This window comes from Tamandua tetradactyla, chromosome 6, assembly GCF_023851605.1.
Source record: "Tamandua tetradactyla isolate mTamTet1 chromosome 6, mTamTet1.pri, whole genome shotgun sequence".
Lineage (NCBI taxonomy): Eukaryota > Metazoa > Chordata > Mammalia > Pilosa > Myrmecophagidae > Tamandua > Tamandua tetradactyla.
Genome location: NC_135332.1, coordinates 157141249 through 157159297, shown reverse-complemented (window position 1 = coordinate 157159297; position 18049 = coordinate 157141249). Strand labels below are relative to the sequence as shown.

Below are 18049 nucleotides of genomic sequence, written 5' to 3'. Positions count from 1 at the left end.
TCCTATCCATTTTACTTGCAACTTTCATTTCAGTGAACATTTTACCATGTATCCTTTGTCTACAATTTTCAGTTGTCTATTGTTCATTTTCTTTAGTATAGCATGTCAGATCCTCTTCTATGCTTTTTCTTTCATCTCCTGTCACTTCTTGGTTCCCCCAAAGACACTGGCATTACTTTAAAAAACACTGTGCTTGCTCAATCCTCTATACCTATGCATATGCTATTGCTTCTTTTTAAAATATCCACCCTCTACCTCCTGGTGAGCTCGGACTCATCTCTGAAGATTCAATTTAAACAGAATCTCATCTTTATTCGCTTTATTCGCTCATTTTTCCAGGTCCCTCTTACCATGGACTTATCACTGTTACAGAATTTATGGCATTGATTGCTACTTTTTATTTATGTTTCTGTCTTTTGCTTCACGAGCACTGTGAGGAAGAGTATCTTAATGAACTTTGGAAGGAAGGCTATTTTCTCTTCATATCCTTGCTAGCCTATGTGCGATTTATTTAATTCTCTATACATTCAGAGTTCTTATCTATAATAATAGTATCTGACTGGGTTATTTTGAGAATCCTATGAAGTAATCCAGAATAGTTCTTAGCGCAGTGACTGCTATTGGGAAACATTCAATAAATGTTAATTAGTAGTAGTACAAGTGCCACATGGCACATACCTGACACACAATTGAGGGTTGTTGAATGACTGAAATGTGAATGAGTAAATTAAAAATCAAGTAACAAACGAATGAAATAATGGACAGGCATCTGAAAATATCTTGTTTTTTCTGTTTCTTGTTTCAAGAAAATGTCTTCATCTCCTTTCTGTTTTCTATATAGTCCATATTTTCTATGATCAGCCAGGGACAGGTGCTATCATTTAGAGTAGTCTTTCCTCAACTGTAGTACCTTTTATTACCTTTATGAGGCACAAAAGCTTACTGTAGGTAATACATGTATACTATTTAATAAATTTCAATAGCTACATATTCTTTTCAAGCAGTTTGGAGAAAACATACCTATGCCTTGGATATTTTTTGCTTAGAACAAGTCTAAGGAGGTTATTTAAGTTAAAACGAGTCTATTTAAAGAAGGTTATTAATTAAATATTATAAGAATATGTGTATTGGCAAAATTGTAAGGCTTGGGGATCTAGTCTTCCTGTTTGCATTGTTGTTCATATAGCATTTGGACTTCTTTTAAATGTTAATATTATTATTATTATCACTGTGTCACTGTTCCAAAGCTTACTCTCCCTCCTCATCACCGCCCTGTATTCTATACAGCAGATGCTTACAGCTTTGTTCTTTCTTTAGCTCTTGAATGTTTTCTCTTTACTTGATTTCCCTTTCTTTTTTCTTGCATTCTGTCCACTACAGGCTCAACTACCATTGCTACACCATGGCCTCTCTGTATGCAGATCCATCTGCTGTGTACCTGGTGCCACTTGGATCATGAGTTTTATCTGATGACTTGTACTGCTTATATATCTTTTCTCTTAAGCTTCATTCTCTATGGGGATTCTGCTTCCATACTATTGGAACAATAATTTTGGAATGTTCCAACCCTAATTGTGGGAGAAAGAAACTACTTGAGTTGATTAGGTGAAAAATCACTTTTAGCAGGACCAGCATTTAGGAAAACTCCCTTAAGAAACAAGAAGCAACTACATCTCTGTAAAACTCCTTAATTTTAAAGTCCACTCCTAACTCTGCCTCTCTCATACTTTGGACTGAGGGACCAGTCAAATGCCTTTTGGTACTTCACTTTTTAATCCTTTATGGCCTTTACTCAATTGTTAATTTTATGACTATTTAGCTCTTTTGATAAAGTGCACAGAAACTTTCTTAGAACAATGAGTTGATATCATGTTAAGGATTTCTGTTCAAAAACTCTTAGTATTCCCAGGACCTTCTCTCACTAAAATACTTAGTCCTGTCTTTTAAATACGGTAATTTAAGTTGCATCATTTTTTGAAGTACATAACCTTGCAGAAAACCTAATTATGCATCATCATAACTAGGAAGAGTAAATAATCCTCATGAAAATGGTCTCCTTTGAAATCCTTTTAGGAAACAAAATTAAATTCTGCTAAGGAAGAAAATTTAGTTTCATGTGAAAGTTCTATGCCATACATATAACAAATTTTGCCAATTTCACATAGAAATTGCTTTACGCAAATGGACATATAGTAATGCCTAATTCCTATGCCAATTTGTAAGTACTTACCATTTTATCTGGGTTATATCAAGTTGTTTGAAGAAGTAAAAAATAAAAATAGTGTCTGGAGAAGTCAATATTTGAAACTGTGTAAACTAAAACAGAAACAAACAAATAAGAATATAAACACATGGGTCAAAGTTTTAATGGAAAAATTTATAAAGAAAAATATGAAGGGGTAAGTCATTGGGAATAGTCTGTAATGTTTGGAAAACTTGTTAAGTTTTCTTTCCTCACAATTTTCATAATCTCAAATAGCCTGTCCCATTTTTTTTTTTTCCTGTGTGTACTTCCTGAAAGCATCGTAAGCCTGCACAGTGAAAAAAAGAAATTCAGAATCTAGGATAGAAAGTAGGCAGCAACTAGATCACGCAAGGCCTTTTTTGGTCAACGCAGAAAGAAACCAGTGAAGAGCATGGTTATGTTTGTGATTTTAAAACATCACTGTGATGGTAGCATGGAGAATAGCTGATGTGAATACAGAAACCATCAGGAGTACATTTCTATAAGAAAGAGATTATGATAGTTATAACTAAGATGGCAGCCATAGAAATAGAGAAAAAAGAGGGAGCTTAAGGATGGGTTGGGAATGGAGTAAAATGGTAAGAACAAAGGAAATATAAGAAATGACTACTTCTAGCTCTCTGGCTTTTGCAACTGAATGGCTGGTGGTTCCATTTATCTACACAGGGAATAGTGGAACAGGACCAGTTTTCAGGTTGCATTTTATAAAAGTTGACTTAAAAGTGCTTCTAAGACTGTCAAGCTTCATGAACTTTGGCAAATTGCTCTGTCTGCATTTGGTTTAGTCATCTCCAAAATAAGGTATTTACACTGAAAAACCTAATTAATACTTACTGCAACTACAATGCTGTCATTGTGGTTCCAATCGTGCTTGAGTTTAGCAAAAAGCATACAATGAAATACTTGAAATGATAAGCTGAGGATTTGAATAAGATGTTAAAGGGAAAAGGAATCGAATTCGTGTCTCAGAAAAGGAATGGTGTGATGTAAGTCTAATTTGAAGGATATCATTCTGACAGCTGGACTGAAGCAAGATGGGAAATTAGGTAAGAGGCTGATTCACTGAAGGCCTAAACTGTAGAAGCAACTCCAGGAAAAGGAAGCTGAAGACTTTGGACAGTATGAAGGATGAATTAGCAGGATTTGGTCATTTAAATCAGAAGGTAAAAGAGAGGGAAACCAAAACTAGGAATGTATATTTTTTTCGAGTTTTGCAGAGGAAGATGAGGGAGTCGCTTTTAACAACAAAGCTCTATCAAAGGTGACTTTTTATCTCACATGGTGAATGTAGCTATGTAATATTTCAATGAGTAAATTACCCTTTTGTTGAGGAAAAGAATGATTTAATGCAAAAATAACTGACTATATATACTTTTTTATTATTTTTTTCTTTTGCTTTTTAAATTTTTTTCTTATATATACTTTTTATTCCCCAAATAGCACTGATCAGCATTTAATAAGTATAAGAGAAGATTATTTTAAAAAAAATTAATAGCAGTAATAATGATTTTCTACAACTTGATGTAAAAGTTCTGTTCTTACATGTTCTTTGGTTTCATATTTCAGCTCCATGTGGTGGCCATTTTTCAGCTCCCAATGGAGTGATTCTCTCACCAGGATGGCCAGGATACTATAAAGACTCCTTGAATTGTGAGTGGGTGATTGAAGCTGAACCTGGACACTCTATTAAAATTACATTTGAAAGGTCTCTGCAAATATTTTTCTACCTTTCTTTAAAAAAAAAAAAAGAAATTATCTGAAAGACTGGTTGATGTTTTCCGTTTTATTTTAAAAATTCATTGTATAATTGTCTTTTAATAGTCAATTGTGTGACTCAAATGTTTCAGATCTTTTTACCCCTTTTAACCTTCCAACCTGTTTTCATGTTAATTTTCTATTTATTTAATGCTGTATCAGTTATTATTGAGATATGCAAAACTGACCTTTTTAATGTATATGTATGCATACTACCAAGATATGAACATGTAACCTTTAAGTTAATGAGTTTAATTGTCCTGTATTTTGAAGGGCCTGTAACTTCTTCTCTGTTAGGCTTCAAGAAGCAAATGTGCTGTAAACACATTCAAATTAACACTGTAGGGTGGGGCACGGTAGCTCAGTGGCAGAGTTCTCGCCTACCATGCTGGAGACCTGGGTTCGATTCCTGGTGCCTGCCCATGCAAAAAAAAAAGCAAAATTAACACTGTACTTTAGCCCAAGACACTTACCAAACTACTCATATATCTATCCTTAGAAGTCCTCCAGAAAAAAAATGGCTGTGTCAAGAAGTATGTTTTAATGACTGGCCAGGTGATTTTTGTTTTGAGGGAAAATTAGAATTACTGATTTAAACAATCTATAACATGAGAGATTATAATATTGACAATTGAAAAGTTAAAAAAATGACAATTCTTATTTAAGATTAATCACTACTCAGAAATAAATACTGAAATATCTAGAGGAGGAAAAAATTCACAATTATGTTGTGGCCTCCCCTCATCTCCCAGCCCCTTTCCTCAAAAATAAAAATAGAACTCTTTTAACATTGTCTTCACATGGTAAACACATGAAACTGAAGATTATCTTGATTTCAGCCTGAGAAATAAGATAAAGACCCCTTGGTGGTATTATTAGAAAACCAATGAACCTTCTCTAATTCAAAATGTCCATTGAATTCATCTATAGTTCATGATAGTGTTGAATTTTATTCATGGTAGTGTTGAAATTTACATTGAAGAAAACAGAATCCATTTAGACAGAAAGTTTTAAACATTACATATGGGATATGTTATCTTTCTATAACCTTCATGTTTTGATTTTAAGTTTTTATTTAGAATAAATTGAAAAAGAAATTGTGATATTAAATGCAGTGGTTGGCATAGCCTGTGTCACTATCGCAACTTTAAAGAAGATTGGAAAACATCGTCTTTATTCATTATCAAGTCTTCATCAAATAACATTATTCCATGTGGAAAATAAATTACTCAACCCTATATTACACAATTCCATTTGGTTTAGAAGATACAGTATGACATAATATTGTTGGATATATTATGAATCACTTAAAAATATATTGATTTGTGACAATAGGACAGACATTTAGTCCATATTATATTAATTTGTTAAATTTTGTTAAATGTTTAACACATTAATTTGTTAAACATTTGAAGGATCAGCATATTTGTCAATCCATCATAATTAAGGTCATATTTTAAATAAACATGTGCATTATAGGTTTAAGTACATGATTTCAGCATTTCCCCATTTGGATTTATCACTATTTTGTAGCAGTTATCTTACACAGTTAAGTGAGTTATTTTACTTTTATAGTGTTTATGTCAATCACTCAGCTCTCACATGTCATTACCATTCAGTATCCAAATAAAAAGTCTTGAACCTCATTCCACATCAAGTGGGAAGTTGGGACCCTTCCTAATTTTTCAGAAAATTCCTGAAAGTGCTTTTACTCTTGTTTTAGCTCTGAACTGCTCCCAGATTCATCTCAGCTGTGAAATCCTGAGGCTGCAGCCCTTTCTTGACATTACTCCTCTTTGCTCAATTTTATCACTTTTCTTCATGCTCACAAAACAGTAATACAAGGGATAACCAAAGAAGATCATTCCACAGTCCAGAATGATTTAAGATTGAATAAGACCTCACTGCCCTAAATTTTCCTGAAATTTAAGAATGATTGCCTCTATCTCGCCAGCCAGACTCTTCTTAAACCAGACTCTTCTCTATCTAAAAATCTCTGCATCAGAGATCTCCAATCCTCATTTTTTTCACCCCCTTATTCTCTACTCCAATTTACAACAGAGTAACTGCTGATACTTTATTATGCCGAGTAATTTAACCAATTGTTTCTCTGAGCTCCAAACTGGATGACAGTGATGAGTGGTGGGTGAGTGAACATTTCCTTTCTTTCTTAATGTGTCAATTGTAAAACAAAGAACAATATTTTCCTAAGAAGAATTTAACCCTTCCCTACCTCCCCTTCCACCTAATTTAAATTGTAGCTAATGTTTAAAATGTTTTTCATTCCTTCCATTCATTGTTAAAACGTAAGCATAAGATAATATTTCTAGAAAACTGATTTGAGCTTTAGTAGGACAACGTATATTTTTATGTTGATAAGCATTCCTAGGTTTGCAAATGAGAGTCATTGACCATCATTAAATAAACAAGCAAGCAAAGGAACCCCTGGTATCTTTCATCTACAATTAGGCTACCTGGAGTTGCCGGCTTAAGAAGTAGTTTGAGAATAATACCTGGGATTCAGACAATCCACACTTACGACTTTTAATTTTGGGGTTTTATTTGAAGGCACTATTTTCTCTATTCAGAGTTCTTAACATGCCTCCCAAGAGGCAGTTACACGGGCCTCTTGACACTGCTTTCCAGGGTGTTCTAGTTTGCTAGCTGCCGGAATATAATATACCAGAAACAGAACGACTTTTAAAAAGAGGAATTTAATAAGTTGCAAGTTAACAATTTATAGGCTGTGGAAATATCCCAATTAAAGCAAGTCTATAGAAATGTCCAATCTAAGGCATTCAGGGAAAGATACCTTGAATCAAGAAGGCTGATGAAGTTGAGGGTTTCTCTGTCAAATTAGAAGGCACATGGGAACACAGTCAGGGTTTCTCTCACATCTGGAAAGGCACATGGCAAACACAATGTCATCTGCTAGCTTTCTCTCCTGACTTCCTGTTTCATGAAGCTCCCTGGGAGGCAGGTTCCTTCTTCATCTCCAAAGGTAGCTGGCTGTTGGACTCTCTGCTTCTGCTATGTCATTCTGCAGTGTTCTGTCATCCTTCCCTGCTCTCTCTGAATCTCTCTTTTATAGGATTCCAGTAAAGTAATCAAGACCCACCTAGAATGGGTGGAGACACACCTCCACCTAATCCAGTTTAACAATCACCCTTGACTGAATCACATCTCCATGGGAATAATCTAATAAAAGTTTCCAGTATACAGTACTAAGTAGGGATTAGAAAAACATCTGCCTTTACAAAATGGGATTAGGATTAAAACTTGGCTTTTCTAGGGTACATGCATCCTTTCAAACCAGCACACAGAGTGTATACCTGCCATGTTTAGACACCTTTAGAATTTTTTAGAGTAAATGTGTGTACCCTATGCAACCTAGATTCTAAACCAGGCTTTTCCAAATTTACCTTCCTGTTAAATTTTTTTTCCATTATTTTTATAAGATTTAAGGCTAGCCGTCTTATTTTGCCAAGCTACTATGACAAATACTATGCAATGGTTGGCTTAAGGAACAAGGATTTATTGTTTCAGGGTGTTGACAGGCCATTGTTGTCTCCTGGAACCTGTAGCACTCTGCTGCTAGCTTCCCACAGTCCTTGGTCCTTGGTGTTCCTTGATTTGCATATCTGCTTCTGTCATGTGGCAATGAGCTTTGTCTCCTCCTGTGGTTTTCTCTGCCTTCCAGCTTCTAGTGGTTCTGGCTTCTTTCTCTGCTTTGGATTGCAAGTGACTAACTGTGAGAGAGTTTCCCCTCCTTATAAGGCCTCCAGTGATATGGGTTAAGACTCACCCACCTGCTTTGGTTAGCCGCATTTTAACTAAAAATAACATTTTTAAAGGTCCCATTTACAAATGGGCTCACACCTACAAAAACCTGGATTAAGATTATGTATTTGGGGGCAGTACGTGACTCGATCCCCACTAGTTAAACAGACAAAAACCTAATTTTACTTCTGAAATTAGAGTTTCTTAGCATGCTTACTCTGACACTTTCATATTCTCTTATTTGTTTACTGAGATATGAATCTCTTAGGTTTGATAGAAAGGCAAACTGGAAAGCGATTCTCAATGTCAGGGTTTACCCCGTGTCAATAAGCAATTCTGTAAGCGAACTACAAAGGACTTGAGGTGAGGAATGATTCCTTGGGTCCAGAGATCTCCACTTTTCCCTTGAGCATCAACAGAGCAGGATTTGTCATCTATGCTTCTTTTCTTAATCCCTAAATCACTTACTCAAATAAAACTTCACAGCTCCTTCAAGTCCTTGATACCAAACATGTTTTAAAAACTCATTGCTGATTAGCCCAAACACTAGAAGAACCAAGCATTAGAAAGCTTTAAGAATAATCAATGGTGTATTCACTGCTTTAGAATAAACGTTCATAGACATGTCAATATATTTATTTTCAATAATACTTTATATGACTAAAATGAATACCAGTCCCAAATCCGTTTAAATGTCCTAAACTAGAATGTTCATTTTAAGGATTGATTCACGCATCCCCACCAGGCACACGTGCACAAAATACACAAAAATCATGAATTAGAGCTGTTTAAATTAAAAATTATTTCCTTTCTCTTCTTTCCTCAAGACCTGCTAAGGGTGTGAGATTTTGCTTTAAGGGCATATATATATTCCTTGTTCAAATATGGATTCTTTTAAGATAATATACATTTTAAAATGCTACCTCATAGCTCAGTAACAAGGGGAGAAACAAGGCACTTGATCAAGTTAAAAAGTAAATGAGTATTATCCTCTAGAGAAGTGGCATAATATAGTCACTTTGAAATCAGACACATGTGGGTCTACATCTTCCTTGTTTAGATATGTAATATTGCAGTGCTTTGCTTTCCTCTTAACATTATTTTGAGAAGCAAGGTATTATCTATGAAGTAGCTAACATGTAGGAGATTTGATTCTTGAAAACATCTATTCCCTTCTGATTTTTAACAGAGCACTTATGAGGATATTGGTTCCCAACTCTCAACTCTTTAATAGTTTCCCTCACTTTGAGAATATTTTTGTATAATTTGGTTCCAAATAATGAATCAAACTTTATTACAGAGCTATGCTACTTGCTTTCCACTAATAATGAATAACTTACATTAATTGATTGAGAATGAGATTATTTTTAATAGTCAGAATATAATTAGAATGGCGGTAAGGAATTTTTCAGCTTTTTTCCTATATGTTCAAATGGAGCAATTAATTAGAATTAATCCCCAAGTGGTGGTGGGGAACCTCTAAAGACATTGTTTACAAATATATTAGCTATTGGTTGACTTCTTGAGATTGTTCCCTATACTGGCTTAAGTCAATAAAATCTTATGAAATATGATTTCCTATCAAATACAAAACAAAATAATAAGAACACCAACAAACATATGTATTTTTTTAATTATTTAACTTTTTTTTTAATATATGCAAATATTTAACAAAAGTCTTTGTCTCAGATGTGCAGAAGAAATTTTTGTTTTTCTTCTCTTGTAAATTTGCTCAGTATCCTATCTCTGCTTCTAACTCTGGGTATGTGGAAATCATTTTGTAAACTTGTCTTCCTATTCCTTTTCCTGTCTGCAGCTCCCTGAAGAACCCAAACAATCAACAGAGTTCTTCCAGAGTATAATGTTGTTTTTTTTTTTTTAATTTGTGAGGACTATTTAAATTTGGTTTCGAAACAGTTTTGGCTTACACCATGAATATTGTTCAAAGAGAACAAAAATTGAATAACATTAGATCCAAATGCATTTTTAATATCATCTAGTGGTTCCATAATGTCCGTTTCTCATAAAAAATAAATTTAACGTCATAAACAAATGAACACGATATTGAGACAATCCATGAGAAATTTATACAACGAGCTCAAAACAGAAAATGAAAGAACGTCCCATTGCTGTGTAACCCTATCCCATTTCTCTTATTATAATGTACTTTTATGGCTCCTTACGGCAAATCTGTGATGATTTTCTTTTTAAAGATTCACTCCCACTTAATGATGTTCTCTCTATCACCATTTAATGTTGCTATTCTATTAAGAATTAAGTTTCTTTATGTTTCAATTCAAAGTAATCCCTGATTCTTCTGTGCATTTTAATTTGGTGGTTGTAGGCTGTCTAGCTATCGAAATGAAACTTAATTTCAATACTCAAAATAGACTGACTACAAAGTGACCAAATAATGGATTCACAATTCATAACTGCCTGATCATTTATTTAAAGGATATAATGTGCTCCTACATATTTCTTCCTCTACACTCTGTTATTGTAAAAGTTGTTTTTCCACAACTGCAATATATTCCAGGTTACAAAATTAGAAGTCAACTAAACTTATAAAATTAACACATATTAATAAATTCATTGTTTAGCAGGTTGTAACAGTGGCACTAATGGAAAAATATTTTAATTGTACTTCTCAAAGAGTGCTAAATGATACATCGAATTTGGACTACTCATATGCCACATTGATAATCATATCACAGATTTTATAATGAAATAGAATTTTGAATTTTTGTAATAGCCTTTCAATTAGTTTTAGGTATTTGTTTTGACAAGATTTTGAGTGTCACTTGTTTTATGTGTGTATGTGTGTTTTTCTTTTGTTTTGATTTTTAAGGATAATGTGTTTTGAGCATAAATTGGAAAGGAGTGGCAGGCATCATAATAAAAGCAGCTCTGAAAAGGAGTGAACATTTCAGTTGAATTTTTTTTTTTAATGTACTGGAGATAACTAGTGGAATAAAGTCCTGAAAATGTATTGGGAGGTTTCTTTTAAAAGTGAAAATGCATTGCTAACACTGATACATCCAAGTATATTGAGTGCTTTTTTGAAGTTAGCAATGACTGTAGAGAAAAGAAGGTTATTTTTGTCTCTTTACCTCTGTATTTTGGTGTTCAGAATACATGTCTCCTTTCATTTATCTAATGGCTATTTGTTGAATGTCTACTTTATGTAAAGCATTAACAAAACAACCACTGCTTGGCCTCATGAAGTTCTCCCTGCAGGAATATTTGCACTGAAAACTGAAAGATGTACAGGAAATCTTGTTGAAAATAGAATAATTCCCCAGGCCGAAGAATTATCATGGGCAAAGGAAAAAAGTGCTCAGTTTTTCATGATTCCACAACCCCATTTAGAGTTTTTCCACTGGTAAAATTCTCTGATTAGATTCAGAATATAGTATAACCTACAAGTACAAGGGAAGAACACAATAAGCAATTTTATAAATACATATGTTATGTACATTAAAAATAGCTATGTGCTAATGACCTTTATGAAATAAATGTACTTTTTAAAAAAATTGGCAAGAACAAAAGAACAACAATAACAACAGCAAAAACTAGCAAGAAAACCAGGCAGCATAACAGTGGGAATAGTCAGAGAGACTTGGCTTTGAGACCTCGAATTTAAGAAAATATAGTAACATTAAATTCTGCAAGTCTAAGTTTTCCTATCTTCAAAGTGGGGATAATAATAGGAATTACCTTACTTCAGCGCAAGGATTAAATAAACTAACACAGATAAAGTATTCATCAGATACTTCATCAACTATATCATCATCATGATTATTGGTTAACATCAAACTATGTCAAAATCATGCTTTCCTTTTTATAACTAAAACTGCTATTTTGAAATGCAAACTATATCAAAATTTTAGTGATCAAAAGAGATTTTGGAAGAAACGAATCTATAAATGTCTATTAAGATCTGAATTTGGTATCATAAAAACATGTAAATTACATAGTTTTCCATGAGGAATATGAAAGAAAAAAGAACAGTGACTCCAAAAATATGCTTGTTTAATGAAATGACAATTTATTAGCTAAGAATAATCCATGACATTTAAACAATATCTTATTTATGAGCAATAATATATACACATATTTTTAATGATAATTTTCCATAGGAATATGAGCTTAAAATTTTTGTATTCATGAATAATTTTTTTTTGCATGGGCAAGCACGGGAATCTAATTTAAATAACATGTAAAGTAAGTTAAAGAACAATAATGAAATAAAAATGATAAAAAATTTTAAAAGTAATTTAAATAGCAAATTAAAGCATTACTTTCCTGGATGTTGTTGTTTTAATATACCTTCATATGTGTCTCTTAATCTTAGATTTCAGACTGAACTGAATTATGATGTACTGGAAGTTCACGATGGGCCGAATCTTCTGTCCCCCTTGCTTGGATCTTACAATGGCACGCAAGTGCCCCAGTTTCTATTTAGCAGCAGTAATTTTATATACCTTCTATTTACAACAGACAACAGCCGTTCTAATAATGGCTTCAAGATTCATTATGAAAGTAAGTAATGAAAAAACATTTTTTGATGTCCCCATTCGATTTTCCCTACAGTTGGTATTACCATCATATCACTAAATTAATAGTAGCTTAATTTTTAAAAAGTCATCAAAGCCATCCTTGATGTGTGAGAATGCTAACAGTTTACAAGGTGTGTGACAATGCTAAATTCTGCAGAAATTTTCTAACATCATCCGATGTCATCATGAAAGAAAATAATACAGAAATGTCAGTTCTTAAAAAATGTTTATCTATAGTTCTAAAAAAGTGGACAATAGGTAGTAAATGTCAGTCTAGTATATATATATGAGCAATGACATTCTTTTAGCATTTACTTCATAAATTCAATCATTCTTTTATATTGGATTTGTACCAATTAAAGATGCTTTCCATTTAAGATATTAAATTTGGTATAAAAGATTAATAATTATATATATACATTTAAAAGAAAAATATACAAATGAATTTGATTAGTATAACTGGTAGAAGGTAATATTAAAACAAAGCTGTAATTCATAGTGTTGAAGTCAGATTATTACAATCCAAAAAAAGCTTATTTATTTAAAAACTAGATTCGATTTTTGAAAAAGTTAATTCCCTTTTGATTTTTAACAGTGCTTGTGAGGATATTGGTTCTCAACTCTTTGTTTCCCTGATTCTGAGAATACCTGCTTCCCACAATCATGAATAACTTATATTAGCTTGACTGAAAATAATTTGTTTAAAAAGTCACAAAATATAATTAGCATGGTGACATAGAAATTTTTCAGGTTTTATTCCATATATTCAAATGGAACAATTAATTAGAATTAATCTACAGGGAAAAACATTATTTACAAATATTTAATATTAGCTATTGGTTGACTTCTTGAAACTGTCCCCAATAGTTGCTTAAGTCAATGAAATCTTATGAAATATGATTTCCTATCAAATACAAAACAAAAAATAACAAGAGCATCAGCAAACCTATGTGTTTTTTAAATTGTTTAACTCTTCTTAACATACGTAAAAATTTAACAAGTCTTTATCTCAGATCTGCAGAAGAAAGTTTTTGTCTTATCTAAATTTTCTCAGTACCTGGCAGCTCCTAACTCGGCATGCGGAGCTCATTCTGCTTTCAATCATCCTAAACTTGTCTTCTGATTCCTATTCTTGTTCGCAGTTCCTTGAAGAACCCAAGCTGTCAATATGAGTTCTTCCATATTGAGTGTGTTTGTTTGTTTGTTTTTTAATTTGTGAGGGATATTTAAATTTGGTTTCAGAACAGGTTTGGATTGCACCAAGAATATACTTCAAACAGAACAAAACTTGAATAACAGTAGATCGAAATTCATTTTTATATTATCTAGTGATTCCATAATGTTTGTTTATCATAAAAAGTAAAAAACGTCTAAAATATTTCAGATTTTTAAAAAATCAAATCCTTATTACTGTCGTTACAGTCACAACTGTTGTACTTTAAACAACTTGCATATTTATGTATACGTATGTATTTGTATATATGTGTGCATATATGTTCAAACTCGTATATGCACACATTTCCAGTGAAAATTTATGTTCATATACCTTTGATGGAAATCAGGTTTGATGAATATATCTAACAGCACAGAGAGTTACTGCAAGATCTTTATAATAAGTTCAGATACACAGATACCATATTATTTGTTTATATATATTCTTGTCTCCTTTGACCCTTCTATCTCTCCCCATGAAGAAAAGATTTTTGTATTTGAAATGTACCGCTTTATGTCCTTGGTTGGGTCTCCTCGGTACATATGTTTAATAGACTCATAGGATTTTAAAACTGTAATCAATACATATCCATTTGCTTTAATTTTTTAATCTTCTTATCCAGATTTCATTTAATTATATTTTTTCCTTTTAGAGAAAGCATATTTCCTAAACATGTTGAACAATACAACAAGCAAATTCACACATACTTGGAAAATCAAATGAACAAAGGGCACTAATTGATATCTTTAACATATCTATTAATTCTGAGCCATAGTGAATTCTTTTCTGAAATCAATTTCAAATTTAATTATTCTAGCCTTCACATATATCAATACACTACACACCAGTAGACAACTATTATTTTAGTCCACTGCTGTTTCCTATGTCCATTATTCACAATTCAGGTATCCCCTACTGAAATGATCTTTACCATTTTCCATACAGAGGAATGTTATTTTAAGTATTAAATGAAAAGATTCATGCAAAGTGTCAGTGTAATGGTGATATGCAGAAAGCATTCAGTAAATGATATCTCACATTTTTCTACCAAAAAAAAAAAAATCAGATGAGGAATAAAGACAAGATATTCAGCTGAAATGGATACCTTTGGTCAGCAGATTTGTCACCAGTTGACCTTTGGGGACATAATTTGTTATCAATGGCCATTACCTAAGACAGTGGGGTGGAGGCTAAGAATTAGGAGGAGAAGCCAGACAGAGCAGAGATGTTTTTGATATTGAGTAGGGGGCATTAACTTTCCATTTAAATTAGTTTTACTAAAGATTACTCTCTGTTATATTCTATCAATCTTGTGGTTTACTTACCCTTGTGAGGTAATTTCCAACATCACAAATCCTTTCTCACAGATAAACACGAAAACATTTTATTGTTGTCCCATTCTTAATCAGTTATACAAGCTGAAGTTAACCAAACTATTTTTTTCAAATGAACCATTCACCCATCTTAAAATCAGTATAATGCTAATTATAACTTTAAAAACACATTTGGTATTTGAGAAATTTCTACTTTTAAAAATTAAATCCATCAAAAGACAAAATAACTCTGTTTCCCAGTGGATCAAAATCCTACGGGAAAGATATATTGCAAGGCCAACACTGTTGCACTCCAATTTTCCATTTTACTCCCTTTCCTGAGGCAGTTTCTACACCATTCTATCTTTTTTCAGAATAGGTAGATTGAAAAGACTGTGTCAATAATATAATACCATTACTTATTTTTAAAAGATATTAAAAATAATAATTTCTAATCAAACAAAACAGTGGCATAAGATGCTCCACAGTATCTTTGAACATCTAGCAAAAATTGGCAGAACCATCTTCTTCAGTAATCCAGAAAATAGTTAGAAGATTACAGTAACTAGTCATGTGCCAAATCAAGAAACCCAGCTCTAAAACATGATAGGAAAAGATCATGGTGCCCTTGCTAACCCCTGCACGGCTTTACCAGGATGGAGTGAAGCCAACCTGTGCTCTGTGGGTCTTGACCCTGTTCTAGAAGGAACAGAGTGATTTTTATGCAAATACTGCGGTGCCATACTATAGGTCAGCAAAATCTGGTGGGTGGCAGCCTGAACTACTGAATCAGGAAAATCATTTCTGGCTTGCTTTCCAGGACTTGTCATCCAGATAGAAGCAGTTTGTGGACAGTTAAAGCGGTATAAGAAACAATTAAGTCAAAGCAGCCTGGGGCAAAGGATTACTTGCTTTAGGGCACAAAGTAGAGCACCAGTAGGGGGAGAAAGTACAATCCATAGGGAGTTCAGGGTATACTTGAATTCCTATAAATGAAGAATTCTCAGGGCCATGAGCAAACACAAGCCAAGGTCAAGACAAAGCTTCGGAAAAGAAGGGGAAAACATACTTCACACTTGCCCTGAACTGTTCTCCTTGACGAAAGACCTAAACTCAAAAGGAGAGCACCAGCCAATGCAGATAGTGAAAGATGTTTTTTGCATTGGTTTGTTTCCATTAGCTCCAGCTCAGGGAAATCCATATCATATCATATCACTAGCTGGATACAAATTTAAGGACTGTCAGCTCAGGGATTATATCCCAGACTTAAAACTTCAAAAAAATAAAATAAAATTTATAGTATTCAAGAAAAGATTACTAGAGAAACAAGGAAATAGGTATTGATGGCCCATAAAAATCCAGAAACCATCAATAAAACAAGACCAGACTCTGGACATACTGGACAAAGACTTAAGATAGATTCAAGGAGATAGAAGAAATCACTAAGAAAGAGCTAAAATATATCAGGAAAATAATAAATGAATAATACGAGCGTTAAAATCACATAATCTCAATTGACATAGAAAAGGCATTTGACAAAATCCAGCCTCTTTCTTAATCCAAAAACTTAGAAAACTAGAAATTGAAGGAAGCTTCTTCAAGATGATAAAAGGTATATATGAAAAACCCATTGCTAACATCGTAATGAATGGTGAAATACTGAAAGCCTTCCCACTGGGATCAGGAACAAGACAAAAATGCCCAGTATCACCCCTGTTATTTAACATTGTAGTAGAAGTTTTAACCAGAGCAACTAGATAAGAAAAAGAAATGAAAGCCAATCAAATTGGAAAGGATGAAATAAAATTCTCCCTATTTGCAATTGACATAACCCCATATAGAGAAAATTCTGAAAAGTCTATAGCAAAGCTGCCAGAGCTAATAAAGTGAGCAAAGTTAGCAGGCACAAAATCAAGACTATAATAATCAGTAGTAGCTCTATATATTAGTAATGAGCAATCGGAAGTGAAATTCAATTTAAAAATTCCATTTACAATGTTAACTAAAAGAACCAAATAGCTAGGAATAAATTTAACCAAGTCTGTAAAAGGCATGTACAATGAATACCACAAAACCCTGTTAAAAGAAATCAAAGAAGACCTAAATAAGTGGATGACTTTTCATGTTCATGGATTAGGAGACTAATATAGTTAAGAAGTCAATTCTACCCAAAGAAAAGGACTGATTCAACACAATCCCAATACAAATTCCAACAGCCTTATTTGTGGAAATGGAATAGCCAATCAAAAGCTTTACATGGAAAGATCAGGGGCCTCAAATAGCCAAAATTATCTTGAAGGAGAAGAATGAAGTTGGAGGACTCATACTTCCCAGTTTTAAAATTTATTACAAAACTATGGTATTAAAAAGCATGGTACTGCACAAAGACAGACTAATGGAATTGAACTGAGGAGTCCTAAATAAATCCTCACATTTATGGCCAATTATTTTTTGAAAAGCATGCCATATCCACTTATTAGGGAACCCACCACTGTGGGTTCCTTTTCTTGTGACTCATGACTGCAGCACAGGAATTCTCCTTAGTCTCCTGGCTAGTTCACCGAATGTTCTAACCTGGGTCCATGAGACCAAAGAAAACACCAAGACACCAACTTTGTCATCAAATTTATTGAGAACTTACCTGAGAGTGGGACAACAATTGATGATGACAATTCAGAGAACCACAAGAAGTGCTCTGCAATCAGGCAAAAATCAGAAAAGGCAGTTATAGAGGTCTGAATAAAAAATATTTCATTGGACATAAGAGGATACACTTAGAAGGGATCTCATGATATATGGGGTTGTATCTTTACTACTCATTTTATGTGCAGAAGGGGTTATAGATTAACTGAGGAAATTCAAAGTAATGTGTGATAACACTGTATTTTTTCCAGGAAAGCATACAGGGTAAAGAATGACATCAGACCACTAAGAGGACTAGTGTTTGTTCAAAAAACTATTTGTATATTCTCTCCCCTTGAGAGAGGAAAGCTTAAAGATTAACTGGGTCCTTTGTTTTCACAGGTTCAGTGGGACAAAACCAAGTTATGGTTTTGTTTCCCACAGATCATATTGAGTGCAATAAGCCAGACACAAAATAAGAAATATTTGTATAATTTTACTTATATTAAATCATTAGAGTAGGCAGATTTATAAAGTCAGAAAGTCGAATAAAAGTACCAGG

At 33.3% G+C, this 18049-nt stretch overlaps 1 protein-coding gene across 1 annotated transcript in view; it reads left to right on the top strand.

Annotated features, from left to right (window-relative positions):
* Positions 1 to 18049, top strand: part of CSMD3 (CUB and Sushi multiple domains 3) — a 1056828-nt gene that overhangs the window by 639962 nt on the left and 398817 nt on the right. The window contains exons 17-18 of the mRNA XM_077163312.1: positions 3812 to 3950; positions 12135 to 12322. Of these exons, the coding sequence (XP_077019427.1) occupies positions 3812 to 3950; positions 12135 to 12322 (327 nt within the window). The remainder of the gene's footprint in view (positions 1 to 3811; positions 3951 to 12134; positions 12323 to 18049) is intronic.